This window comes from Mauremys mutica, chromosome 7 (assembly GCF_020497125.1).
Source record: "Mauremys mutica isolate MM-2020 ecotype Southern chromosome 7, ASM2049712v1, whole genome shotgun sequence".
Taxonomy (NCBI): Eukaryota; Metazoa; Chordata; order Testudines; family Geoemydidae; genus Mauremys; species Mauremys mutica.
In genome coordinates, this window is record NC_059078.1 from 128,421,807 (window position 1) to 128,447,706 (window position 25,900).

General features: G+C 67.5%; 1 protein-coding gene across 2 annotated transcripts in view; it reads right to left on the minus strand.

Moving 5' to 3' along the window:
* The window catches only part of CRTAC1 (cartilage acidic protein 1), a 38,208-nt gene extending 21,771 nt beyond the window's left edge, over positions 1-16,437 (minus strand). Inside the window, exons 1-2 of one of the 2 annotated variants that reach the window (XM_045025715.1) lie at positions 16,421-16,437; positions 2,079-2,281 (exon numbers count right to left, since the gene is read on the minus strand). In XM_045025715.1, coding sequence (XP_044881650.1) covers positions 2,079-2,272 — 194 coding nt within the window. In that variant the 5' untranslated portion in view covers positions 2,273-2,281; positions 16,421-16,437. Of the gene's footprint in view, positions 1-2,078; positions 2,282-10,603; positions 10,669-16,420 lie in introns of those variants that run through there. The other variant, XM_045025716.1, reaches the window with a different exon arrangement.
* Positions 16,438-25,900: the final 9,463 nt, after the last annotated feature.

The window sequence follows — 25,900 nt, forward strand, 5'->3', positions numbered from 1 at the left end:
CTCTCTGGGCCCTGCTGTCCCGCAGGAAGCCTGGGCACTTGGAAAGGGGGTGGCAGGGTGCTGCACCGGCCAGCCCAGGGCACAGCTGTGGACAGGTCGGGGCGCTGCCCTGCTGGGGCCCCTGAGGCCCAGTGCCAGGAGCTGAGCGTTTGCCCCTCTGCAGGCTCCATGCCCTGCCTCCTCCAGCCATGGGGCAGCCCTTAGCAGGGCTTGGGAGCCACGGCAGCCAGCAGGGCAAGGCCCCAGCACGGGAGGCTTGGGGAGGCCGGGAACAAGTCAGACCCCCGCTGAGCTCTCCCCCCCAGAGGGGCCCTGCCCTGCCCTGAGCTCCAGTAAACACGTTACACAACTGGCGCCAGGGCGGTTACACAACCCTCCTTCCAGCTGCTGCGCTGCTCCGCATGGCATGGGAGGGGAGCAGGCCCAGCTCTGGGGGGGGGGGGGGAGCAGCCTGCACTCCCAGCCCAGCCGCACTGCCCCCCTCGCCAGGCGTCCCCAGGGATGCAGACTACCCCACCTGCCCCGTGCCTGCCCCACGCGGGGAGAGCCGAGGCCTTGGTGCCCCAGCCCCTGCTGGGGGTCCCTACAAGCAGCCCATTCATCGCTGGGGGGGCAGTGGAGGGGGCACTTCCCAGGGTGCTGCTTGGGCCTCCTTGTTCTGGGGATACAGGCCTCAGGGAGGGTGCTCCAGCCCCACCTCTACCCCAGGAGAGGGGCCGGGTGGCAGGGGCAGCACAGCCCACGCTCCCCGACACCGGACCATGGCATGGGGCACTGTCCGTGCGGGAGCAGTCGAGCCTCCCCCCGCCCAGCCGGGCCCATGTGCTGCCGCTTTCCTTCTGCTCTTTCCTTCTGCTCGGCCCGCTCAGTCACCACCTCATAGCACCGTGGGGAGCAGCTGCTGCTGTGCCCGGGGGGGGGGTGCATGGCCCCCCACGCTGCCCTCACCTGGAGACACCCACCCAGGTGTGCTGCAGGCCGCCAGGACCTGCCCGTTTGTGAGATAATCTGACTTGGGCACAGCAAGGGCTAGAGGAAAATGGGGGGCAGCCCTAGGCTGGGTGAGGATGGGCATTTACAGGGGCAGGTTCTACCCAGCCAGGCCTCAGGCAACAGCAGCAGAGCCAGAACCCCTGAGACAGCCCACCCCAGCAGGCCAGGCCGTTAGCCACCCAGCCGGGTCCCCCAGGGCAGGGACTAGCGTGACCAGATGTCCTGATTTTATAGGGACAGTCCCGATTTGTGCATCTTTTTCTTATACAGGCTCCGATTACCCCCCACCCCGATTTTTCACATTTGCTGTCCGGTCACCTAGCAGGGACAGAGCCATCCCCAGCTGCCCCAGCTTGGGGGCAGGGCACCGCAGGAAGCCAGAGTCTGGCACACAGAGACCACGGCAGAGATGGAAACTCCCTGCTCAGATGCCTCCAGCCCAACTGTCTGATGGGGCCTTCGCCAGCCGGGCCACCAGCCAAATCCATGGGCTGGGGGTAGCCTGCAGGTGTGCTGCGTGTTCCTGCTGCAACAGGGCCCAGAACCTGCCTCCAAGCACCCGCAGGGCCCAAACGAGCCCCCCCAGCTGGAGGGAGGGATAGCTCGGGGTTTGTGCATTGGCCTGCTAAAGCCAGGGTTGAGAGTTCAATCCTTGAGGGGGCCACCTAGGGAACTGGGGCAAAACCCTGTCAGGGAGGGTACTTGGTCCTGCTGTGAAGGCAGGGGACTGGACCGGACCTTGGAAGGTCCCTTCCAGCTCTATGAGATATAATGGGGGGGGGGCACTGGCTGTCAGCGGCTTTTCCCTGGCCGGGGGCACTGCTGCTGGCCCAGAGCACCTCCTCCAGCCACACGCCCCAGGCCAGAGGCAGCACCCGGGAGCCAGGCAGCGTGCAGGTGCCAGGGCCCAGCAGTGAGCACGGCCTGCAAGCCCACCAATGCGGGAGCTCAGCTCCGGCCCCGTCCTCTCCGGGGCTGGGCACACGGCCCCCAGACCAGCCGAGGGACAGGGGCCTCGGGGCCCTGCTCACCCCCAGAGCAGGGGGAAGGGTGGGGCTGGGAGCACCAGGGACCCCGCTACCCACCCTGCCACCACGATCTCCAAGTCCCCGTCGGCATCCACGTCGGTGACGGCCACGCCGTAGTTGAGCTGCGTGGGGTTGCTGTCGTAGTCGGGCGGGAGGACATGGCTGGTGACGGCTGTGAACATCGGTTCGCCACGCTGGGAGCCCTCACCGGGCCATGCCAGCGGCAGCAACCACAGCAGCAGCAGCAGCATCCTCGGCACCTGGAACCAGACCGACATGGTTCTCAGCCTGTGCAACAGCCAAGTGTCTGCCCCCTGCCTGGGGAGCTCCCGCGGCCTCCCCGCCCATTGCCCCCTGACACCAGCCAGAGAGCGCTGCCGCTCCAGCCTCCACACCCACCCATTGCCCCCCAGCTGCCATCCCATCGCTGCCCCCAGGCCCAGCCGCGCCAGGTTCAGCCCCTCAAAGGCGCCTATGCTGCCACGCTGAGGTGAGGTTGCTGCTGCAGATGGCACCTCTGGCTGGGCCATGGCCCCAGCTGTCCGCCCACACTTGGTCTGTGCCCCCAGGCAGGGACTGGCCCTGTGAGCAGGGGGCCCAGGGCAGGCACCTGCTGACAGCTTAGCCACATGAGCAGAGGGTGCAGCAGGCTCTGCGGAGGCCTGTGCTGTGTGGCACCCCGGTGGCTGCACTGTACCATGGGTGCCCATTTTCCAATGCAGATGAGGGCCTGGGGACCAGGTGAAACCACTGGGGGAGATGGCCACACGCTGCACAGGGCAGCCAGACAGGGAGGTCTGGGCAGGAGAGGGGCATACCCAGCTGTGACAAAGCGGGGGAGTTTCTTGGGTTTCCAATGGTTTGCATGCACAGGGGGTGGGACTCAGTGTCCCTGGGTGTTACTGGTTTAACGAAAGGAGAGGAGAGGGAGTTTGCTGGGACACAGGACCGGAGAGGGAACTTGGGACCCCAGACAATGGCCTGGAGGATGGAGACCCCAGTGACTGGTGACCTGGCGACCCAGAGGCCCAGCTCAGGAGTTGCAGCCAGTTCTGGCCCGTGGGAGGACAATGGGCTGCGGGGAGACAGGCCCAGCCGGTTGCAGCCAGAGGGGAGCTGAGAGGAGAGGGGACCCAGACAATGGACAGAGGGGGCTTGGGGCCGGGGATATCAGAGGCCCAGCTGGGAAGCAGGGGGGCTTGGGGCTGGAGAGGGGGAGCAGGCAGAGCCCCCTGGCTGCAGGGGGACTGGGATGTGCTGGGCTGAGGGAGGCCAGGCCTGAGGCCCTGAGTGTTTCCTGTGCTGGATTCAGACACTCAATAAACCCTCCAGTGTTACGCTGGGGGAGAGTCGCTCCGGCCTAGAGAACAAGGGGCATCATCCCCTCCGGAAGGCGGAGGCCCCAGGGGCCCAGAGCGCGGGGACTCCCTGAGGGGCCCACGGCAGAGACAGACGTGCTGAGGCTCAGGGAGATGCGGCTCAGGAGGTGGAGGGGCCTGGCCCCGAGAGAGAGAGGGGCCCCCCCGAGAAGGGCTGTCGCACTGAAGAGGTTTCCCCCAGGGACCGCCCCAGAGTGGGCACGACCTGTGAGTCCGTGACAACAGTCCAGCGCAGTGACTGCGGCCCTCACAGCCCCATGAGCCGGGCGCTGCACCGGGACCGAGACTGCCACAGCCTGAGAGCATCCAACCCATGGGCTGTGCAGCTTCCCAGCCTCAGAGCTGGCCAGCAGCGAGCAGGAGCCACGGAGGCGGCTTGCCTGGGCCTGGGCCCGGGACCTGTCCCTCCCCTGCAGCTCCTCCCGGGGCCAGGGCTCAGGCAGTGCCTGGCAGATGCTGCCCGGGGAGCGGGGCTGTTCTTATGGCAGAAGGCAAGTAGCAGGGCCACGGGGCTGGCCAAGGGCCCAGGCTGTCTAGGCGGCTGGGCTGAGTGGGGACAACGTGACCCAGGTCAGGCGGGAAGAGTGTCCCAGCCCCAGCACCGCTGGGGGGCTGGGCACCGGCAACACATGCCCAGGAAAAGCTCCCACCTGCCCAGGGTTTGCATTAGCTCTCGCCCAGTGGCGGGCACGGGTGCCACGGGGCAGCTCCGCAGAGCCCTGGCACTGGGCACAGCCATGGGCTGGAGCAGAGGCAGAAGGCGCTGCTGAAAGTAGCTCCACGCCGCTCTGTACGGAAGACGTGCTCCAGCCTGTGCGGCTCAGGCCCGCCGGACGAGGGAGAGCGGGAAGAGAGGGGTGCAGCTGGGCGCGGGCTGAGTCCAGCCTTGGCGAGCTGGCCCAGGGGAGTGGGAGTAGCAATCTGCTCTGCGGCGACACAGCCCAGTGCTGGCAAAGGGTGACTGGCTCAAACCAGGGGATGGTCAAGGACATTGAAAGGAACCGATGCCGCACACAGCACTGTTAACCGGTGGAACTCTCTGCCACAAGAGCTGCAGAGTGTAAAACAATCAGATTTTTCCACGGCTAATGAGCACATCCCCCAGGCCACCCATCAGTGAAATGCTGACGGCCGTGAACCCCCTGATGGGCCAGAGCCAGCCACTGTCCTCCAGTGCAGCAGCCCCTTCCCGCACAGCGCGAGGCCTCCGCCTGGTCTACCTGGGTTCTGGCCAAGCTGGGGTGGAGAACAACGGCCTTGGCAACATTGGCTCAGCCACACTCAGCGTGGCATGGATGCCCCTTGGCGGCAGCAGCAGGGGATTTCCCGGGGATAGGCTGGCTGCAGCACAGTGCTCAGGGTAACTCTGGGAGGATGTTTGGGGCTGCAGCTGCCAGCCCGTCCCCACGATGGCCCAGAAGGCCATAGAGTGAAAGATCACCCCAGCCATGGGAGCTGCCTGGCTGGGAAGGGCATGTGAACAGCAGAGCAAGATGCCCATCCCCCCGACTCCATGGATTCAAGCCCCCAGCGCTCTGATTCAGGGCTTCTGGCAGAGTTGGCTGCCTGCTGAGCACCCCCTTGTGGCCTAGGGTGGTGCTGCAGTGCCCTGCCTCAGTTTCCCCATGTTCAGGCTCTCTCAAACAGCTTTTCTGGGTCAGCAGCACCCTTCCCAGGCTGGATTTATTCCAACAACAAAATCATTCCCAAGAAAGCTCTCTCAGCCAGCCTTCCCCACTGGGGCCCCCAGGCCTTCTCTGCCTGGAGCCGTCCCCATGAAGGCACAGAGTTCCTGGCCCCTCCATCCAGCTTCACGCTGGTTGTGTCCCCCTGAGCGCCTCCCCTTCACCGCAGCTCTTCCCAGGGGAACTGGCTCCCAGGAGAGGCAGCAGGGCTGAGACAGGGCTGGCGCTCCACCTCCGGCTGCTTCAGGGCCTCAGGAGTCCCTGAGATGAACCCAGACACCCAGGCCCTCGCTGCCGCAAGCGGGCAGAGCTGGGACCCTCCTGTGCTGCTAGGGGAGCCCCAGCCTGTAGCAGCCAGCGTGGTGCCAACACTCCCCAGGGCACAGAGTGAGTGCTGAGTGGGGATGCCACTTGGAGCCCCTGGGGGCAAACTGCCAGCCTGGAGCGCCAGGTGAGAGCTGCCCTCAGCCCCCGCCAGCCCTGGCCCCGAGACACCGAGGGTCAGCACTCACTGACTGGGATGCCAGCAGCCCCTCGCTAGGCACCACCCATTAGCCCAGCGGCTGGCTCCCCCCTCCACTCAGCCAGGGCCAGTGTCCTCCCAGCCCCTGAGCTTCAGGCCCAGGGCACCTCACTGAGGTCAAAGGGCTTTGTGGGAGAGGCTCCAGCTCTCAGCGTCTGGCATGCTCAGGAGGGCTGGCTAGCAGCTCCTGCTCACCCGTGCCAGGCCGACTCCAGAATCCCAGTCCCAGCATGGGAGAGGGGTGTGGGCAGCACGGCTTGGAGCCAAACTGGCCACATATGACAGTAGGGTCGAGGCTCCAGCTGGGATTGGGCTGTGGCAGGCGCTGCAGACAGGGCAGAGCTGGTCTCACTCGAGGAGTTGCCGGGCCCAGGGATTCCTGGACAGCCACTGTATCATTGCAGCCAGGGTGGGGTTTATAGTAGAAAATTCACCAGGCAATTCCTAGAGGGAGAAGCCAGAGCCCCCAGGTGGGAGCTGGTCAGTCCTCACCAGGCAGCACAGGGCTCCCGGTAACAGGCCAGGGCGAGGGCAACGTTCTGTACCTCGGGAGAACACCCAGCATCCCATGTCCATCATTAGAATATGATTGTGTGGTGTCCAATGCCAAGTTTGTCAGGTCAGGTGTCTTCAGAAGGCTCGGGGTGCACTGAGCATTGTTATTACAGTGAGGTTATAGCTTATAATTTCAGTTATGAGGCTGAAAATGTGTCCTCATGGCTTAAAACAAGCCCAAGCAAAAACTCTCCTGGAGCAGAGGGGCAGTTCACACCTCATCAGGCAGGAATGGGACAAACCCAGCCCAGCCTCACAGGAACAAAGGACACTGCCCCAGGCAGTAACAAAGGATCTGTTGGACTCTCGAGTGAGTCACCCCCTTCCCTTGGTCAGTTGGGGACTACGAGGAGGGACTGTTCACCTGACCCTGAAGGGGGGGAGGGAAGAGAAAGAGACAATGTCAAGAGGGAAGAAAGATAAAAGGGAGAGACGTTTGCCAGGCTCTTCCTCTCTTCCACCTCCATCTACAGACACCACCACCAAGCGACTGAAGCGCTGATCAAAGGGGGGAGCCAGGCTGAAGGGCAACCAGGCAGCCTGTGGTTAGAAACTTCTGTTTGTAAGGGCACTGAAAGGGTTAAGAGCAGCTTAGAATGAGTTTTGCTTTTATTTCATTTGACAAAATTAGACTTGTTGTGCTTTGACTTATAATCACTTACAATCTCTCGTTGTAGTTAATAAATCTGTAGGTTTGTTCTACCTGAAGCAGTGCGTTTGGTTTGAAGTGTGTCAGAGACTCCCCTTGGGATAACAAGCCTGGTACATATCAATTTCTTTGTTAAACTGATGAACTCATATAAGCTTGCAGCGTCCAGCGGGCATAACTGGACACACTGCAAGACGGAGGTTCCTAGGGTTGTGTCTGGGACTGGAGATATTGGCTAGTGTCATTCAGTTGCACAATCCAAGGAGCAGCTTACACGCCAGGGCTGTGCGTGACCAGCCCAGGGGTGGGGGTTCTCCCAGCAGAGCAGGGTCAGGCTGGCTCCCAGAGTCGAGGGTTGGAGCGACCTAGGAGATCACCGGTCCGGATAACACCAGGGAACATCACACCGAGCCATTCCCATGGTGCAGCAGCAGCTCCTCCGGGGCTATAACACTTGGCTCCCAGCCAGAGGGATGCTGAGCAGAGTTTTGTGCCCCTTGGCCTTTTGCCAGCAGCTCCAATTCCCTTGGGGCCAGCAAGGCCATCACTGGAGGGCCTGGCTCTTAGCCCAGAGCAGGGCAGCCCCACAGGCAGGGCTTTGGAGCAGAGCCCGGCAGACCAGTAGGTTTTTGCCTGTAGCTGGAGTGGAGCAATTCAAAAATCTGATTGCTCCAAATCCCTGCCCACAGGTGTCCCAGTGTGAGCTCAGGCCAGATACCTGCTGTGGGGCAGCTATGGAGGCAGAGCCCCGGCTGACCTGACCCCCCCTCTGGGAGACCAGGGATGGGTATGCGGAGTGATTCGGGCAGTGGTCTGCGACCCTGGGGGTCAATTCCCGGCTCTGTGGCAGACCCTGTGCGAGCTTGGCCAGTCTGTCCCTTTGGCCATGGGGCGCCCGGCCCTGGCACACAGGGTGAGGGTAAACACGGTACTGGTGTGAGATGCCCCACACGACGGCCCTGGGGGCTGGAAAAAGACCTCCCTTGCAAGGTCCTGGGGAGAGATGGGAGCAGCTGGATCACCCCAGGCGAGAAGGGCACTTGGGGGAGGGTCACGGCTCCCGCCGCCCACACTGTTGGGGCCATTAACAACAGGACTCAGTATGCATCACAGCGGACAGCCAGTCAGCTGGCTCCCCCGGGGTGACTCGGCCAGCCGCTGGCAGGCCCAGGACTCGGCCTGAGACCAGCCCGTCGTTACCAGAGAAAGAGGATGTGATCGGCACCGCGCACGGGACCAGCTCATTGTGCACCCGGCGTGTGCAGCGCTCGGATTTGACTAATTAAACTAATACATCAGAGGGCCCCTTGGCGAGATTGGGAGGGAAAAACCCATTAATTAGCAAAACCTGCCTCACTAGGCACACCTCCACCTCTACAGCAGCACCTCCCACCCCCCCGCCCAGCTCTGCCCTGGGGAGGAGAGAGTCTGCATGGGCAGGTGGCAGGGCAGAGCATGGCCCTTGCGGGTGCCCCTGGGCAGGGGGTGCTGGCACTCCCTCGCTCCCCGCAGCTTGGCCACCCCTCACTCAGCTGCAGGCAAAGTCCTCCAGGGCTGATGGAGCCTTTCCAGGAGGGAACAATGTCCCTGATTGGGGACAACAGGCCTCCCCAGGGATCCGCTCCTTAGCAGCGCCCAAGGGGTGTCAGCGTGGCCTGGAGCCAGCTCCCTGCTGGGAGCTGGGAGCAGGGAGAAGCTCGGCAGTGTCCCATGGCTCCCAGGGGCAGCCAGGTCTGGCTGTGTGGAGCTGGGAGGTGGAGGGTGCTGTGCCCAGCACCTGCAGGCTGCGGCCTGGCTCTGCCCGGGCCCCACGCTGCACAGACCCACGGCGGGCTCGCCTCACAAGCCCGTCTCCCGGCAGCCTCTCAAACAGCCGCAACGCCCAAAGGCCTGCAGCTCCCTCTGCCCGTGTGCTCAGCCCCACGGGTCCTACCCCGGGGCACCTGCTGCAGGAGACACGGGCAGGCCGGGGCCCAGGCGCCAGCAGAGATGTCTCATGCAGCCACGGGGTGGGGCCGGGGACGCCCCCCAGCAGGGCTCTGCGCGGCGCAGCAGCAAGGTCACAGCATGGAAGGACAGGGACGGCCGCCCCCCCGTGGCACCGTTACGTCACCACCTCGCTCGGCGGCGCCTAGGCCAGTGACTTGGCACCAGGTGCTTGGCAGAGGTGTCTGTCCATCCACCCCAAGCCCAGGTGGGACCTGGCAGGGCTGGGGGTCAAGCTAGCTGAAAACAGCCCCTGGGCCCTGGGCCAGCAGACCCCTTGGGGCTGCCCCCGCCCTGACGCCTAGAGTCAGCCCAGCAGCATCCCCCAGCTGGGCCCAGAGCTGCAGCCGCCCCTTGGGCCCAGGCAGGGGGACCTCACTCCTGTGTGGGATAAACCCAGAGCCAGAAAAGAAGGGAGGGACTGGGAGGGGATGGGGCAGACAGGGACCGAGGCCAAAAGAGTCCCCCTGAGCCCTCCCCTGCAGCTGGACTGGGTCAGTGAGCAAGGGGGTGCCCCTGCCAGGGACAACACCCCCAGGCTCCCACCTCAGCTCTCCCATCACACTTCCAGGGCAGGGAATGAAGCACCAGGTTTAAGCACCCTCCCCCCCAGCATGGGGCAGACCCACAGGGCCAGATCTGGGGCTCAGAGCTCCTGGGCAACCTTCAGGGCAGGGAGGGGCATGGGGCTTCACCCTCAGGCCTAGGCAGAGGCGAGTCCATTCCTGGCCTGGCTCCAGAGCCCAGGGGCAGCCATGGGGCCAGGCCACAGAGCAGCAGGACACCTGGCACTGAGCCAGGGTTCACCTCTGCCAGAAGCTGGGGCCGGAAGACGGGGCCAGATCACTCCACCGTGCCCTGGTCCCTTCACTCCCTCGCAAGTGACTGACTCATGGCTCTGTCCCATGGGCAGCCCAGGTCCCACAGCCCCCCAGGTAGCCCCAACCTCTCCCACCCCCTCCAGAAGCTGTGCCCGCAGGATGGGTCTCTGCAGCCTGCCAGGTGTCACGGTGGGGGAAACCCAGCCCAGCCCAGGCCACCCTCTCAGCGTGGTCCCACTGCTGCACCGGACAACTCTGATGGGCCATCCTGGCAGAACCGGGACTGCCAGCTCCCTCAGCCCCACCGCCCCATCCAGCCTGGTGCCACCCAGTCCCCTCAGCCCTCCCGGGGGGCAGAGCCCTGGGGCTCAGCCAGCTGCTAATGCAGTGTGGCGCTGAGCAGCCACCTGAGCCTCCGAGCGCCAGCCCGACGGGACCTTGGCTCCTCTGAGGAGAGCAGCCACTTCCCCCCGCAGGCTGCCAGCCAGCCCCCCTGCCCCCTTTGCCAGGGGGTGGGGAGCCTGGAACCGGAGACCCCCCAGCCCAGCCCCACGCCCAGTGCTCCACGGCCACCCCCTGGCACCCCCCCTTCCCTCAGCCCCATAACCATCCCCCACCCCCTGGCACCCCCCCTTCCCTCAGCCCCATAACCATCCCCCACCCCCTGGCACCCCCCCTTCCCTCAGCCCCTGTCCCCTCCCCCACCCCCTGGCACCCCCCCTTCCCTCAGCCCCATAACTATCCCCCACCCCCTGGCACCCCCCCTTCCCTCAGCCCCATAACCATCCCCCACCCCCTGGCACCCCCCCTTCCCTCGGCCCCATAACCATCCCCCACATCCCCCACCCCCTGGCACCCCCCCCCACCGCAGCCCTTCGGGGGCAGAAGAAAACTTTGCCCCAAGTGCTGCCAAGCCCCCCGCGCCCCGCCTCCCCCTCTGCCCATCCGCGTCGCCTCGAGCCCGGCCCGCCCGCGGCTACTCACGGGGCCCGGCTCCCCGCTCGCTGCTCCCCGCTGCCGGCCCGGCTCCCGCAGCTGCAGCCGCGCCGGCCCCGCGGACCCCTTATGGGGAGCCGGCCGCGGCCCGGCGGCCAATGGGCTCCGGAGCGGCGCCGGCGGCGGCCAATGGGGAGCGGGGGGGCGGGGCGGGCGGCGCTGATTTACTACCAGGAGCTCTCGGGGTGCGGGGCTCAGGGGCGGCGGGGAGCGGGGCCCCGGTCCGGTCCGGTCCGGTCCGGTCCGGTTCGGCTGCCGCCGCCGCGATGCCCCGGGGCTCGGGGCTGCGCTCGGGGGCTGGTAGCACATGGCCCGGCAGCTCCCGGCCCCAGGACCCCCGGCTCCCCCCTGCACCCAGCCCGGGTGGGGGCTGCAGGGGCTCGGGGCAGGAGAGGCCCAGCCCGGTGCGGGGAGCCCCGGGGGTGGCGGTTACTCCCTGGCTGGGCAGCGGCCCGGGTGGGGGCTGCTCGGAGAGCTGGAGGCTCCTGCCACGGGAAGCCAGAGCACAGGGGGGTCCCCCCCCATTTCTGAGCCTGCAGCCAGCGGCTCAGTCCTGGCCGGAGGCGACGGAAGATGCTGGGATCCCGCCAGGCGCTGGGCCCCACGGCCCGAGCCAGCCCCCCAGCAGGCCCAGTGCAGAGACCAGCCACGGCCCACCCTGCTGGGCTGACACGGGTGGGGCTCACTGGCTTGGAGATGGTTGGTGATGGGTGAGGAGCTGGTACCGTGTGACAGCCCCGGCCTGCCCTCCCCTGCCCCGCCATTCGCTGGGCTGCCGTCTCCATCCCCAACAAATGGAAACAAGACACATGTGCGGGAGCTGCACCCTTTGCCGCCTGCGCCCGTGGCTCTGTGCACCCACGCGGGTCGCAGAGCGTGACAAGCCGATAGCAGCACTGCAGTGCTGCCCGGTGCTGCCCGGTGTGGCACACACCCTACGGCGCGATCTTCCCTGCGTTGGCGTGCATGCAGCCTAGCCAGAGGGAGGGGGGCAGGACTGTCACCCCCATGCTGTACGGGGCGCGGTGGCTCAGAGAGAAGCCAGGAGCTGCCCAAGGATGATGGAGTTGGTGCCAGAGCCAGGAGCTGATCCCGGATCACCTGAGTCCCAGTCCAAAGTCGGAAGCACCCGGCCTGCCCCTGGCAATCGTTCCCATGCCCGGCCCCTGCTGCCGCCCTGCCCTCGAGCACGCCACCCGGCACGCGTGCCCCCGCTGCACAGGCCCCCGGGGCCCGGGAAGAGGGGCTGCGCGGCCGCTCACCCGCTCCGAGCGCCACGGCCCCTGCTCTGTGCCCAGCAGGGCAGCGCGGGGGCCCAGGAGCCCATCCAGCTGTTTAAGGCCTTGGCCCTGCAGTCAGTCCCACATCCAAGGCCCCTGCCAACTCCCGCAGACCCCGCTGAGCTGAGAGCAGTCGCGGCTGGATGTCTCACCCAGCCTGGTGTTATCAGCACAGCCTGTACAGCCCCCGCCCCCCCCCCCGACAACCAGGTACCCAAACAAGCAGGCAGGAAGCCAGGCCGAGCATGCTGAGACTGCCAATGGGGCCGGGCACGCTGGCTCCCTGGGGCCTTCAAGCAGGCTCATTACGCCACTGGGGATGCAACATGCACCATCCTCCTGTCTGAGCATCCGAGCGTATCCACACCCCCCCCGTGTGCGCACTGCGCTGTCCATCACCGACTCACGCCTGTGCCCGCCCGCTCCTCACACCCGTCTTTGCAGCCACTGCCCCGGACGGGCCCATCTGAGAGCCTCTGCCCTCCCTGCAGCCCTCTCCAGCTGGGACGCACAGGGACTGGGTTATTCCAGCCCCAGGACGCTGGGCTTGGCTTTATCCATCCGAGGCACTGGTCTGTCTGTTCCCCCGGTACCTGAGCGCCTCACAACCCCCCGGTGTGCCCCTCACCCCCAGCGGCCAGGCACAGGTGGGGAGACTCACAGAGACTGCGGGACTTGCCCAGGAAGTGTGGGGCCAAGGAGGGCGGGCAGAGCCCCAGGCCAGCCCCCTAAGCACAGGGTAGCCCTTCTTCTGCCCCTGCCCTTTGACCTTCCCTTCTGGCCACCCTGTTTCAGAAAGGGGGGCTCCGAGGCACGCACTGGGGGTGGAACAATGGGAGCGGCTGGTGTAGGAAGCAGGTGGACATGGGGGGACAGGGCAGCAGGGCACAGGCTGCCTGGCACAGGGAGGGCACTGAGAGCTTCTCCCCCACCCTGCCCCAAGCACAGGAACAAGGGGACCCTGGGGTCAGGTGAGAAAGGCACATTCCAGCTCTTAACCCAAGCTACAATTAGCCTGGGGAACTCGCAGCCACAGGAGGCCACTGAGGCCAGGACCTGAGCAGGAGCCAAACCAAGATGGGACATTTCGCTGAATGAGAATGGCCTTGGGATAGAAGGAACAGGACCCCCCCTCCCTGCTAGGGACCTATCCTAGCACCCCAGCACCCAGCCCCTCCCCCACCCTGCACACTGCACCCCAGCCCCTCCCCCACCCTGCACACACCAACCAGCCCCTCCCCCACCCTGCACACTCCACCCCAGAACCCAGCCCCACCCTGCACACTGCACCCCAGCACCTCCCCCCCCCTGCACACACCAACCAGCCCCACCCTGCACACTCCCCCCACCCTGCACACACCAACCAGCCCCTCCCCCACCCTGCACACTCCACCCCAGGACCCAGCCCCACCCTGCACACTGCACCCCAGCACCTCCCCCACCCTGCACACTGCACCCCAGCACCTCCCCCACCCTGCACACACCAACCAGCCCCACCCTGCACACTCCCCCCACCCTGCACACACCAACCAGCCCCTCCCCCACCCTGCACACTCCACCCCAGGACCCAGCCCCTCCCCCACCCTGCACACACCAACCAGCCCCACCCTGCACACACCAACCAGCCCCTCCCCCACCCTGCACACTCCACCCCAGGACCCAGCCCCTCCCCCACCCCCACCCGGCACACTCCACCCCAGCACCCAGCCCCACCCTGCACACTCCACCCCAGCACCCAGCCCCACCCTGCACCCTGCACCCCAGCCCCTCCCCCACCCTGCACACTCCACCCAGCCCCTCTCCCACCCTGCACACTCCACCCCCACCCCACCTTAGCACACACCCTTCCTATAAAGGCCCTGCCCCAACCCCTTTGGTCTGACTGCACTGGCTGCTCTAACAGGCCTGTGTTAACATTACTGGGGCCAGGGGGCTGTGAAAGGGCTGGCACGTGGCAGGCGGGTGGGGAGGGGGTGAGCAGCAGCAGGGTGTGGGGGAGGGCGCCCGGGGACTGGCACGTGGCAGGCGGGTGGAGAGGGGGTGGGCAGCAGCAGGGTGTGGGGGAGGGCACCTGGGGGCTGGACCCAGTGGCAGGCAGGTGGGGGAGGGCGCCCGGGGGCTGGACCCGGTGGCAGGCGGGTGGGGAGGGGGTGGGCCGCAGCAGGGTGTGGGGGAGGGCGCCCGGCGGCTGGCATGTGGCAGGCGGGTGGGGAGGGGGTGGGCCGCAGCAGGTTGTGGGGGAGGGCGCCAGGCGCCTGGCATGTGGCAGGCGGGTGGAGAAGGGGTGGGCAGCAGCAGGGTGTGGGGGAGGGCGCCCGGGGGCTGGACCCGGTGGCAGGCGGGTGGGGAGGGGGTAAGCAGCAGCAGGGTGTAGGAGAGGGTGCCCCGGGGGCTGGCACGTGGCAGGCGGGTGGGGAGGGGGTGGGCCGCAGCAGGGTGTGGGGGAGGGGGCCCGGCGGCTGGCCCCAGTGGCAGGAGGCACAGACATGGCTGTGGAGAGGGAGCGGGGGCCGGGCGCAGGACTCGGCGGCACACAGCAGGCGGGGCTGGCAGCAGGGACAATGGACAGGAAATTAGACCCAAGCTGGCAGCGAGATAGGGCTGCGGGGGGGGGGGGCACACACCGAGACAGTGCCAGCCACGTGGGGGGTGGGGGGCTGTGCAGCTGCTGGGGCTGGCACGGGCATAGCCAGGGCTGTGAGTGCCACACGCAGCATCCACCCCCCAGCGCCCAGCCCTACCAGCCAGTCCATCCCACCCCACCCCCACAGGGACCCCCAACACCCATGGCACGGGGGCACCCAGCGCAGGGGCTCCCCAGAGAGTCTGTCCCACCCCACCCCACATGTACCGCATGGCTTCGGACACCCCAACATTGCCGTTCCTCCCGGGACACAGCCGAGGTGCCAGCCCCCCTCAGCTCCCAGCATCCCCGTGTAGCCCCATGGAACCAGCACCTCCCCCTCACTGCCTCCCCGCGCAGGGCACAGCCCTGCCTGGACACCTCGCCCAGCGCAGGACGGGGCGACAGGAGTGGCTGGGGCTAGCGCACGTCGGTGGCTGCGACCCGGGGGCAGTTAGGACGTAGATGTCCCTGCAGATGGGCGCCGCAGGGCACAGGGAAGGCAGAGGGCTGAGTGTGCACCTTGGTCGTTTCAGCAGCTCCGTGCACCCTCGGGAGCCTGTCACGGACTGACAGGTCGTGCCCACTCGTGGCCCCGTGCGGTCCCTGGGGGGAACCCCCTTCAGAGCGACAGCCCTTCTCGGGGGGCCCCTCTCTCTCGGGGCCAGGCCTCTCCACCTCCTGGAGCCGCACCTCCCTGAGCCTCAGCACGTCTGTCTCTGCCGTGGGCCCCTCAGGGAGTCCCCGCGCTCTGGGCCCCCCGGGCCTCCACTCCCAGAGGGAATAATGTCCCCCCACCCCCCGCCCTGTTCTCTAGCCCGGAGTGACTCAACCAGGGCCGGCTACAGCTTATTTGCTGCCCCAAGCGGCGGCGCGGAGGGGGGTGGGCACAAAAAACCCCAAAAGATAAAGCCGCAGTCGGAGGCACTTCGGTGGCAGCTCTACCGCGCCGCTTCAGTCTTTGGCGGCAATTCGGCGGCCGGTCCTTCCCTCCGAGAGGGACGGAGGAACCCGCTGCCGAATTGCAGCCAAAGACCAGGACGTGCTGCCCCTTTCCATTGGCCGCCCCAAGCACCTGCTTCCTGTGCCGGTGCCTGGAGCTGGCCCTGGACTCAGCCAGCTAACACAGGAGGGTTTATTGAGACTTGACCCCAGCACAGGAGACTCTCAGGGCCTCAGGCCTGGCCTCCCTCAGCCCAGCACATCCCAGTCCCCCTGCAGCCGGGGGGGCTCTGCCTGCTCCCCCTCTCCAGCCCCGAGCCCCCCTGCTTCCCAGCTGGGCCTCCGATACCCCCGGCCCCAGGCCCCCTCTGTCCATTGGCTTCTCTCCAGGGAAACAGGGTCCTCTGGGTCTCCTCTCCTCTCTTCTGTCCTCTGGCTGGAACCGGCTGGGCAGGTCACCGGGGTCCTCTCCCCGCAGCCCATTGTCCTCCCACTGGCCAGAACCGGCTGTGACTCCTGAGCTGGGTCACCAGTCGCTGGGGTCTCCATCCTCCAGGCCATCGGCCGGGGTCCCGAGTCCCTCTCCGGTCCTGTGTCCCAACAAACTCCCTCCCCTGTTAAACCAGTAACAGCGGGGACACTGAGTCCCACCCCCTGTGCATGCAAACCACTGGAAATCAAGGAAAGAACAAGAAATTCCCCCACTTTGTCACAGAGCCGTGTGTGGTGCCCTGGCTGCCCGTGCAGCGCGGCTCCCGGCGGGTCGTGCTCAGGGGATGAGCTGAACGCCCGTGTGGAGGGAGGCTGTGCAGGGCTCTGAGCCCAGCATAGGGCAGCGTCACTGAGCTCCTGGGTTCGCAGAGTGCTGACCACCCCATCTAAGCCCCTGCGTTGCCCCAGCAGACGATCCGCCTGGGGTCCAGCAGCACAGCTATGGCACTGCGGCTACCCCACTCTTACCTTGCTGGCAGGGGCTGCTCCGTCCCGGCAGGAGATCCCGCTCTCCGGGAGGCACTCACTATGGTGGCAGAGGCTGCATCCACCCTGCGGGTTAGATCAACCTAAGCACGCTCCACGGGGTGTAGACCTGGCCTGTGCGTGTGCACACGGGGCCCCGAGGGTCTCAATCCAGTTCAGATCCACCAGCCTTGACACCGGGGCAGCTTTCTCTGAGCTCCAGGGCTGCCATGGGGATAGCTGGGGGCTCTCCCCACTTTTGCTGCTGGGTCGGTTCTTTGCAGGAGATGGGCAGGGCTGGGGACGCGCCTGGTCCTCTGCCCCCGGCTCTTTCAGCTCCTCCTGTCCCACCTCTCTTGGGCCTCCCCCGGCTGACTGGCCTCAGGGAGGGGCCCTGGTAGGGTGACCCTACGCCCGTTTGGCCGGGACAGTCCCTTTTAAGCCCTGTCCTGGCCGTCCCAACCGTGGGCATTTGTCCTGTTGGCTTTTGCAGGGGGAGGGGGCAGGGCTCTGGCCAGCGGCTCGGGACAGCTCATGTGTGTGTGGGGGGGCTCAGGGAAGCGGCTCAGGCCAGCCCCATGCAGGGAGGGGGGGCTCGGGCTAGCCCCATTTTCCCTTTAGGAAAGACGGTCAGCCTAGGCCCTGGGGACCCAGCGGGGCCGCGCGCTCTGGCTCTGCGCTCGGCAGCTCCCACTGACTGCGCTGGGCTGAGTCTCGGCTTGGAGCCTCCGGCGCGTTTCCCCTTGGCCCGTGCTGCAGCGATGGAAAGTGCAAGTTCCAGCCCCGTTCTCCCCCCCCCCGCCAGTGGGGTTCCCGTTCCCCCCCAGCTCTGTGGGGTTCCCATTCCCCCCCAGCTCTGTGGGGTTCCTGTTCTCCCCCCCCCAGTGGGGTTCCCGTTCCCCCCCAGCTCTGTGGGGTTCCTGTTCCCCCCCCCCCGCCAGTGGGGTTCCCATTCCCCCCCAGCTCTGTGGGGTTCCCGTTCTCCCCCCCCCGCCAGTGGGGTTCCCGTTCCCCCCCAGCTCTGTGGGGTTCCTGTTCTCCCCCCTCCCTCAGTGGGGTTCCCGTTCCCCCCCAGCTCTGTGGGGTTCCCTATCTCCCCCGCCCCCCAGCTCTGTGGGGTTCCCATTCCCCCCCAGCTCTGTGGGGTTACTGTTCTCCCCCCTCCCTCAGTGGGGTTACTGTTCCCCCCCAGCTCTGTGGGGTTACTGTTCTCCCCCCTCCCTCAGTGGGGTTCCCGTTCCCCCCCAGCTCTGTGGGGTTACTGTTCCCCCCCAGCTCTGTGGGGTTCCCTTTCTCCCCCGCCCCCCAGCTCTGTGGGGTTCCCTTTCTCTCCTGCCCCCCAGCTCTGTGGGGTTACTGTTCCCCCCCAGCTCTGTGGGGTTCCCTTTCTCTCCTGCCCCCCAGCTCTGTGGGGTTCCCGTGCTCCCCCGCCCCCAAGCTCTGTGGGGTTCCCATTTCTGCCCCTCCCCCAGTGGGGTTCCCATTTCTGCCCCTCGCCCAGTGGGGTTCCCCTTCTCCCCCCTCCCCCGATAGGGTTCCCATTCTCCTCCCCTCCCCCAAGCTCTGTGGGGCCCTGGCTCGCCTCTCACCCTCCTAAAGGGACCCAATAAACCCGACCAAACGCTCCCATCGCGGGGGAGGGGTCATGATGTGCAGCTCCGAAGAACTTGTGGGGCCAATTTGCTCCCGCGCCGGCAGCAGCCCCCGAGCCCACAGCCCGCACGCCCTGCCAAGCCAGGCCTAGACCCCCGGCCAGCGACCGGCCCCGCTATGGGGCGCTCGGCTCCCTGGGGTGGGGCTGGCGGCCGGAGCATGCCAGGCTGACGCAGCTGCCACGGGCCACAGGCCTGGGCAGGATCCGGTAACCCCTGAGCTTCCCTCTCCCTGCGCCCAGCGCCTTTACCGCCAGGCCTGGGCTGTGTGGGCACAGGGGCCACTGCCCAGCCTAGACACTGCAGGGGCCTCTGGGCATCGGGTGGATCTGGCGGCTTCGCCCCCTCCCCCAAGCCACCTGGAGCCCTGGCACCCTCCCGCCGGGCGCAAGCCCCTGGCCATGCTGCAAGCTGCTCCGCTCCCACCGTGTCCCCCCGTTGTCCCCTCGCTGCTGGCTGGGCCCCGGCCCGGCGGCTGCTTCCTGTCGCCCGTCGCCATTGGCAATGTTAATTATTGATTATCACTGAAAGCCCTTGTGCTGCGTCTGCCCCTTGCTGCCTGTAACCAGATCCCGCGTCTCTCCCTGCCTCGCAGTCCCTTCGCCTGCTGCCTCAGGGGCACCAGGCCTGGGCGTGCTGACACAGCCCCCCGCAGCCACCCCCGTGGGACACACCCTCAGCAAGACAGCTCCGCTCAGGCCCTCTCCCAAGCCTGGGCAGCCCTGGGCAGCACCACGGCTGGGCATGGAGGAGATGCACTGGGCCAGGACTTGGCCTAGGCAATAGGCTTGCTGGGCCATGGGCACAGAAGAGAGAGGGGCAGGCCACCCCCTCCATTGGGCAGGGCCCCGCGGCTCACCAGGCCTCCCCCTCCATTGGGCAGGGCCCGCGGCTCGCTGGGCCTCCCCCTTGTTGCCGGCACAAAAAGGCCTGAGGCTACAGCAACAGTGATTCGTTGCCCGGAGTGCCTCGCTCCAATTAGACACACCAGGGTGGAGAAGCAAAAAAAGTTTATTTGAGATCTCAAAGCGCAGGATGCTTGGAGGAACACACCTCAGATCAAGCACCCCCCAGACAAACAGCTCTCTGTCTTTATACATGATCTTAGCTAAGCATGTCTATTACCCCCAATGCCCAGCTTTTCCCTCCCCCCCCCTCTTCTCCCTCCTTTTCAGTTCCCATACACACCAGGGTGGAGAAGCAAAAAAAGTTTATTTGAGATCTCAAAGCGCATGCTCGGAGACCACGTTTTAGATCAAGCACACCCCAGAAAAGCAGCTCTCTGTCTTTATACATGATCTTAGCTAAGCATGTCTATTACCCCCAATGCCCAGCTCCCCCCTCCACCCCCCTCTTCTCCCTCCTTTTCAGTTCCCATACAGCAAATACATTATGAAGCAGCAGTTACTCTAAACAGGTTAGATCATACTTGGCAAAAAACATATTATCTCGTTAGTAACTTTTCTTGACCGGTCATTCTGTTTCACTCCCTTTAGCCAGGTGCAAGCAGGCTGTATAATTGCCTCCTGGTACTGATAACTAGTTGCCACACATTCCATTCTTTCCATCTAGCCTGTGGAGTTAATTAAAGTCTAAACATGGACGCGGTTCGGACAAGCAGAGGCCTAATACAGGGAGCCTTCATTGGCACTGTCATTTTCCACCCGTCTGTTAACACTGGGTTATGTCTGGTGCCACCAACACCCTCCATTGGGCAGGGCCCCGCGGCTCACCAGGCCTCCCCCTCCATTGGGCAGGGCCCGCGGCTCGTCGGGCCTCCCCCTCCATTGGGCAGAGCCCACGGCTCGCCAGGCCTCCCCCTCCATTGGGCAGGGCCCGCGGCTCGCCGGGCCTCCCCCTCCATTGGGCAGGGCCCGCGTCTCGCCGGGCCGCCCCCTCCATTGGGCAGGGCCCGCGGCTCGTCGGGCCTCCCCCTCCATTGGGCAGAGCCCACAGCTCGCCAGGCCTCCCCCTCCATTGGGCAGGGCCCGCGGCTTGCCGGGCCTCCCCCTCCATTGGGCAGGGCCCCGCGTCTCGCCGGGCCGCCCCCTCCATTGGGCAGGGCCCGCGGCTCGCTGGGCCTCCCCCTCCATTGGGCAGGGCCCGCGTCTCGCCGGGCCGCCCCCTCCATTGGGCAGGGCCCGCGGCTCACCGGGCCTCCCCCTCCATTGGGCAGGGCCCCACGGCTCACCGGGTCTCCCCCTCCATTGGGCAGGGCCCGCGGCTCACCGGGCCTCCCCCTCCATTGGGCAGGGCCCCGCGGCTCACCAGGCCTCCCCCTCCATTGGGCAGGGCCCGCGGCTCGTCGGGCCTCCCCCTCCATTGGGCAGAGCCCACAGCTCGCCAGGCCTCCCCCTCCATTGGGCAGGGCCCGCGGCTTGCCGGGCCTCCCCCTCCATTGGGCAGGGCCCGCGGCTCGCTGGGCCTCCCCCTCCATTGGGCAGGGCCCGCGTCTCGCCGGGCCGCCCCCTCCATTGGGCAGGGCCCGCGGCTCACCGGGCCTCCCCCTCCATTGGGCAGGGCCCGCGTCTCGCCGGGCCTCCCCCTCCATTGGGCAGAGCCCGCGGCTCACCGGGCCTCCCCCTCCATTGGGCAGAGCCCGCGGCTCGCCGGGCCTCCCCCTCCATTGGGCAGGGCCCCGCGGCTCGCCAGGCCTCCCCCTCCATTGGGCAGGGCCCATGGCTCACCGGGCCTCCCCCTCCATTGGGCAGAGCCCCGCGGCTCGCCGGGCCTCCCCCTCCATTGGGCAGGGCCCCGCGGCTCGCCAGGCCTCCCCCTCCATTGGGCAGGGCCCCGCGGCTCGCCAGGCCTCCCCCTCCATTGGGCAGGGCCCGCGGCTCGCCGGGCCTCCCCCTCCATTGGGCAGGGCCCGCGTCTCGCCAGGCCTCCCCCTCCATTGGGCAGGGCCCCGCGGCTCGCCAGGCCGCCCCCTCCATTGGGCAGGGCCCGCGGCTCGCCGGGCCTCCCCCTCCATTGGGCAGGGCCCGCGGCTCGCCGGGCCTCCCCCTCCATTGGGCAGGGCCCGCGGCTCGCCGGGCCTCCCCCTCCATTGGGCAGAGCCCGCGGCTCACCGGGTCTCCCCCTCCATTGGGCAGGGCCCCACGGCTCACCGGGTCTCCCCCTCCATTGGGCAGAGCCCGCGGCTCACCGGGCCGCCCCCTCCATTGGGCAGAGCCCCGCGGCTCGCCGGGCCTCCCCCTCCATTGGGCAGGGCCCGCGGCTCGCCGGGCCTCCCCCTCCATTGGGCAGGGCCCGCGGCTCGCCGGGCCGCCCCCTCCATTGGGCAGGGCCCCGCGGCTCGCCGGGCCGCCCCCTCCATTGGGCAGGGCCCGCGTCTCGCCGGGCCGCCCCCTCCATTGGGCAGGGCCCCGCGGCTCACCGGGTCTCCCCCTCCATTGGGCAGAGCCCGCGGCTCGCCGGGCCGCCCCCTCCATTGGGCTGGGCCCCGCGGCTCGCCAGGCCGCCCCCTCCATTGGGCTGGGCCCGCGGCTCGCCGGGCCTCCCCCTCCATTGGGCTGGGCCCCGCGGCTCGCCGGGCCTCCCCCTCCATTGGGCAGGGCCCGCGGCTCGCCGGGCCGCCCCCTCCATTGGGCAGAGCCCGCGGCTCGCCGGGCCGCCCCCTCCAACCTGGAGGCCATTTGCACCTGGCTGGGCAGCGCTTTGCACACAGGCCCTGAAAGCTGCTCCGGGGAGTTCACCCACCAGCTGAGGCGTCAGGCCCAGTGGGGCTCTGGCTGGGGGCAGCAGGGAGCCAGGGGTCCTGTGCCAGGCTGCAGCCAGAACCCCTGGGCAGAGAAGCAAAAGACGAGGGCACCAGGCACCCGACAGGCGCCAAGGAGGCACCGGTGGGCTCAGGCTGGGGTGCTGGGTAGGGTTGCTGGGTGTCTGGTTTTCAACCAGGACACCCGGTTAAAAAGGGACCCTGGCGGCTCCGGTCAGCACTGCTGACTGGGCCATTTAAAGTCCAGTCAGCGCTGCAGTGGCTCTGTGTGGCTCTCGGAAGCACCCGGCATGTCTGGCCCCTAGGCATGGGGCAATCAGAGAAGCTGCACGTGCTGCCTCTGTCCCCAGCGCTGGCTCCACAGCTCCCATTGGTCGGGAACTGCAGCCAATGGGAGCTGTGGGGGTGGTGGCTGCGGGTGCGGGCAGAGTGCACCAGGCAGAGCTGCCTGGCTGCACCTCCGCCTGGGGCCAAACAAGGCAGCCGCTTCCGGGAACTGCACAGACCCAGGGCAGGCAGGGAGCCAGCTTTACCCCTGCTGTGCCGATGACCGGGAGCCGCCTGAGGTAAGTGCCACTTGGCCGGAGCCCACACCCTGAACCCCCTGCCCCAGGTCGGAACCCCCTCTTGCACCCCAACCCCCTACCCCAGCGCTGGGTCCCCTCCCACACCCAGACTCCCTCCCAGACCCTGCACCCCTGCCCGCACTCCAAGCCCCTCAGCCCATGAGCCCCCTCATGTACCCCAAGCCCCACATACCTGGCCCCACCCCAGAGCCCACACCCCCAGCCAGAGCCTGCACCCCCTCCCACTCCTCACCCCCCTGCCCCAGCCCTGAGACTCCAAACCACTTGGCCCCAGACCGAAGCTCCCTCCTGCACCTCAAACCCCTCATCCCCAGTGTAATGGTGCACTCCCCCATCCCAGAGCCTGCAGCCCCAGCTGTAGCCCTCACCCACTCCCGCACCCCAACCCCCTGCCCCAGCCCAGTGAACGTGAGTGAGGGTGGGGGAGAGTGAGCGACGGAGGGAGAGGGGCTGGAGTGAGTGGGGCGGGACCTCAGAAAAGCGTCAGGGAATGGGCAGGGTGGGGTGTTCAGTTTTATGCAGTTAGAAAGTTGGAACCCTGGCGCTGGGTGTGCCCGGCCCTCGGCTGCAAGCCCATTGCCTGAGCAGGGAGCAATGCTGCTGCACAGCTCAGACCTGCGGGCGCTGCAACTCTGAACGTGGGCCCAGCGCACCTGGGAGGGGGAGGGCATTGCACACAGGGCCGGCTCCAGACCCCAGCGCGCCAAGCAGGCGCGTGGGGCGGCATTTGGCTCCGGCGGACCTTCCGCAGTCATGCCTGCGGGAGGTCCACCGGAGCCCCGGGAGGAGCGGACCTGCCGCAGGCATGACTGCGGCGGGTGCGCTGGTCCCGCGGCTCGGACGGAGCTCCCGCAGGCATGACTGCGGCGGGTGCGCTGGTCCCGCGGCTCGGACGGAGCTCCCGCAGGCATGACTGCGGCGGGTGCGCTGGTCCCGCGGCTCGGACGGAGCTCCCGCAGGCATGACTGCGGATGCTCCACCGGAGCCGCGGGACCAGCGCACCCTGCCGCAGACGCGTATGCCCCGGCCGCGGGACCGGGGAAGGGTGGCGAGCGCGCCGCCCTGCTTGGGGCGCTGTAATTTCTAGAGCCGCCCCTGATTGCACAGGCTGGGCCCTTGCCCCTGGGGAGCGTGGGGGGAAGATGTCCCATGGCCCAGGCCAGTGCCCGGGGCGGAGGGAGATGTCTCACGGGCACCGGGCACAGCCCAGCCCAGGGGTGCTGGGGCGGCGGGGACTGCCTGGCCCGGCCCAGCCCAGCCCAGCCTCCTCTGCCAAAACTTTATCAGCTCCAAGTGGATCCCGCCGATGAATCAGATCAAATCACCGCCTGACCATGCAGGTCAGGTTCCTTCCTCAGCACCCACCCGCGGCCCCTCTCCCCCCCGCCAGCCAGAGCCAGCGACTGGGCACTGCTGAAAAGAGCCCCTCTCCCAGGACAGCGCCCCTCCTACCCGGGGGCGGGGGGGGGGAGCATGGGGCCAGGACCACTGCGGGGGGGCTGGGGAGCCAAGGCCTAGAATGGCTCTCAGGGATGGTCTAGACAGTATTTGGTCCTGCCCTGAGGGCAGGGGACTGGACTCGATGACCTCTCGAGGTCCCTTCCACTCCTAGAGTCTATGAATCTATGATGGGGTTTGGGCGTCTCAGCTGTACAACAGGAACCCGTCCCCTGCCAATCCCGCCTCCCTCCAGGCATCCCCCGCCCCAGGGCAGCTGTTGCAGTCCCGGACAGGGTCCCCGGTGCCAGGGTGCCTGTGGGGAGCCCCGTGCCTGACATGCTGCCCTGGGGGGGCCATTCTTGGAGACGCTGCCTCACAGCGGTGCCATAACTGGCCTGTATGGCCCCGTTCCCCCGTCCCCTTGTGGCTTCTGCTCAGCATCCGCCTGGCACACCAGGACTGTGAGAACCCAGCTGTGTGCTGTGGGGGGAGTTCCCAGGCCGCCCCCACGGGGTAACCAGCGTGCTCCATGGAGCGACGCCCCGTGATGCCCCGCGGCAGACGGCGGGGCACTCGACGAGGCGGCCGCTCGCTGGGGGCTCCCGTGGGCCAGCAATTAGCTGTGCTCTCCCGGGCGGCTGCCGCACATCCCAGCGCTGTCATGAGCATCTGGTGTGAGAATGGACTCGGTCCAGCTGGAGAGCCTCACCGCACAGGGCCTGAGCCCGGAGTGTAGGGCAGGGGGTGGGGGCGTGGGGGCAGCCAGCTCCCGGCCTGGGAACGGGGCAGGGAGGTCCGAGGGGTGGGGAGATGCTGGATTGGGGGGAGGCGCAAGGTGTCTAAGGCGGGCTGGGCAGTGCCCTGCTCAGCGGGTTTTGAAGAGACCCAGGGCAGGGCTGGAGGGGCCTGGGACTGGGAGGGGCTGGGTGGCAGGTCAGGGGGGCTAGGCTGGTGGGGGCAGGGCTGGGCTGGACGGGACCAGGGGCTGGGTGCTGCACTTCGGAGGGGCTGGGTGGCAGGTTGGGGGGGCTAGGCTGGGGGGGCGGGGCTGGGCTGGACGGGACCAGGGGCTGGGTGCTGCACTCGGCAGGGGCTGGGTGGCAGGTCGGGGGGGGGGGCAGGGCTGGGGGGGGCAGGGCTGGGCTGGACGGGACCAGGGGCTGGGTGCTGGACTCGGCAGGGACTGGGTGGCAGGTCAGGGGGGCTAGGCTGGTGGGGGCAGGGCTGGGCTGGACGGGACCAGGGGCTGGGTGCTGCACTTCGGAGGGGCTGGGTGGCAGGTTGGGGGGGCTAGGCTGGGGGGGTCAGGGTGGGGCTGGGCTGGACGGGACCAGGGGCTGGGTGCTGCACTCGGCAGGGACTGGGTGGCAGGTCAGGGGGGCTAGGCTGGTGGGGGCAGGGCAGGGCTGGACGGGACCAGGGGCTGGGTGCTGCACTCCGGAGGGGCTGGGTGGCAGGTTGGGGGGGCTAGGCTGGGGGGGGGCAGGGCTGGGCAGGAGGTAACTGGGGCTGGGTGCTGGACTCGGCAGGGGTTGGGTGGCAGGTCGGGGGGGCAGGCTGGGGGGGGGCAGGGCAGGGCTGGACGGGACCAGGGGCTGGGTGCTGTACTCCGGAGGGGCTGGATGGCAGGTTGGGGGTGCTAGGCTGGGGGGGGCAGGGCAGGGCAGGGCTGGGCTGGACGGGACCAGGGGCTGGGTGCTGCACTCGGCAGGGACTGGGAGGCAGGCCAGGGCGGGACAGGGCTGGGGGGCCCACAGTGGGGCTGGGTGGCAGGGCCCGGGATGGGCAGGGCGCTGTGCCTGGTGACGTGCCCAGCTGATTCCAGCCCCCGTGCTGCCAGGGGCTCCACGCCGCTCGGCCGCCCGCAGACATCAATCATTCTCTAATTTCTAACATGAATAATTGATTTTCCCTTCGCAGCCGGCGATCAATCTGCTGCGTGCACATGCATAAGAAAACCCTAATAATGAAGGGGATCAGGATCTGCCACCATCGATTAGCTGTGTGAACAGCCACTTTCCCTGCAATTCATGCCTTCTCGCTTCCCGGGCAGGGCTCCCGCTGGGCAAACGGCTGCCCCCTG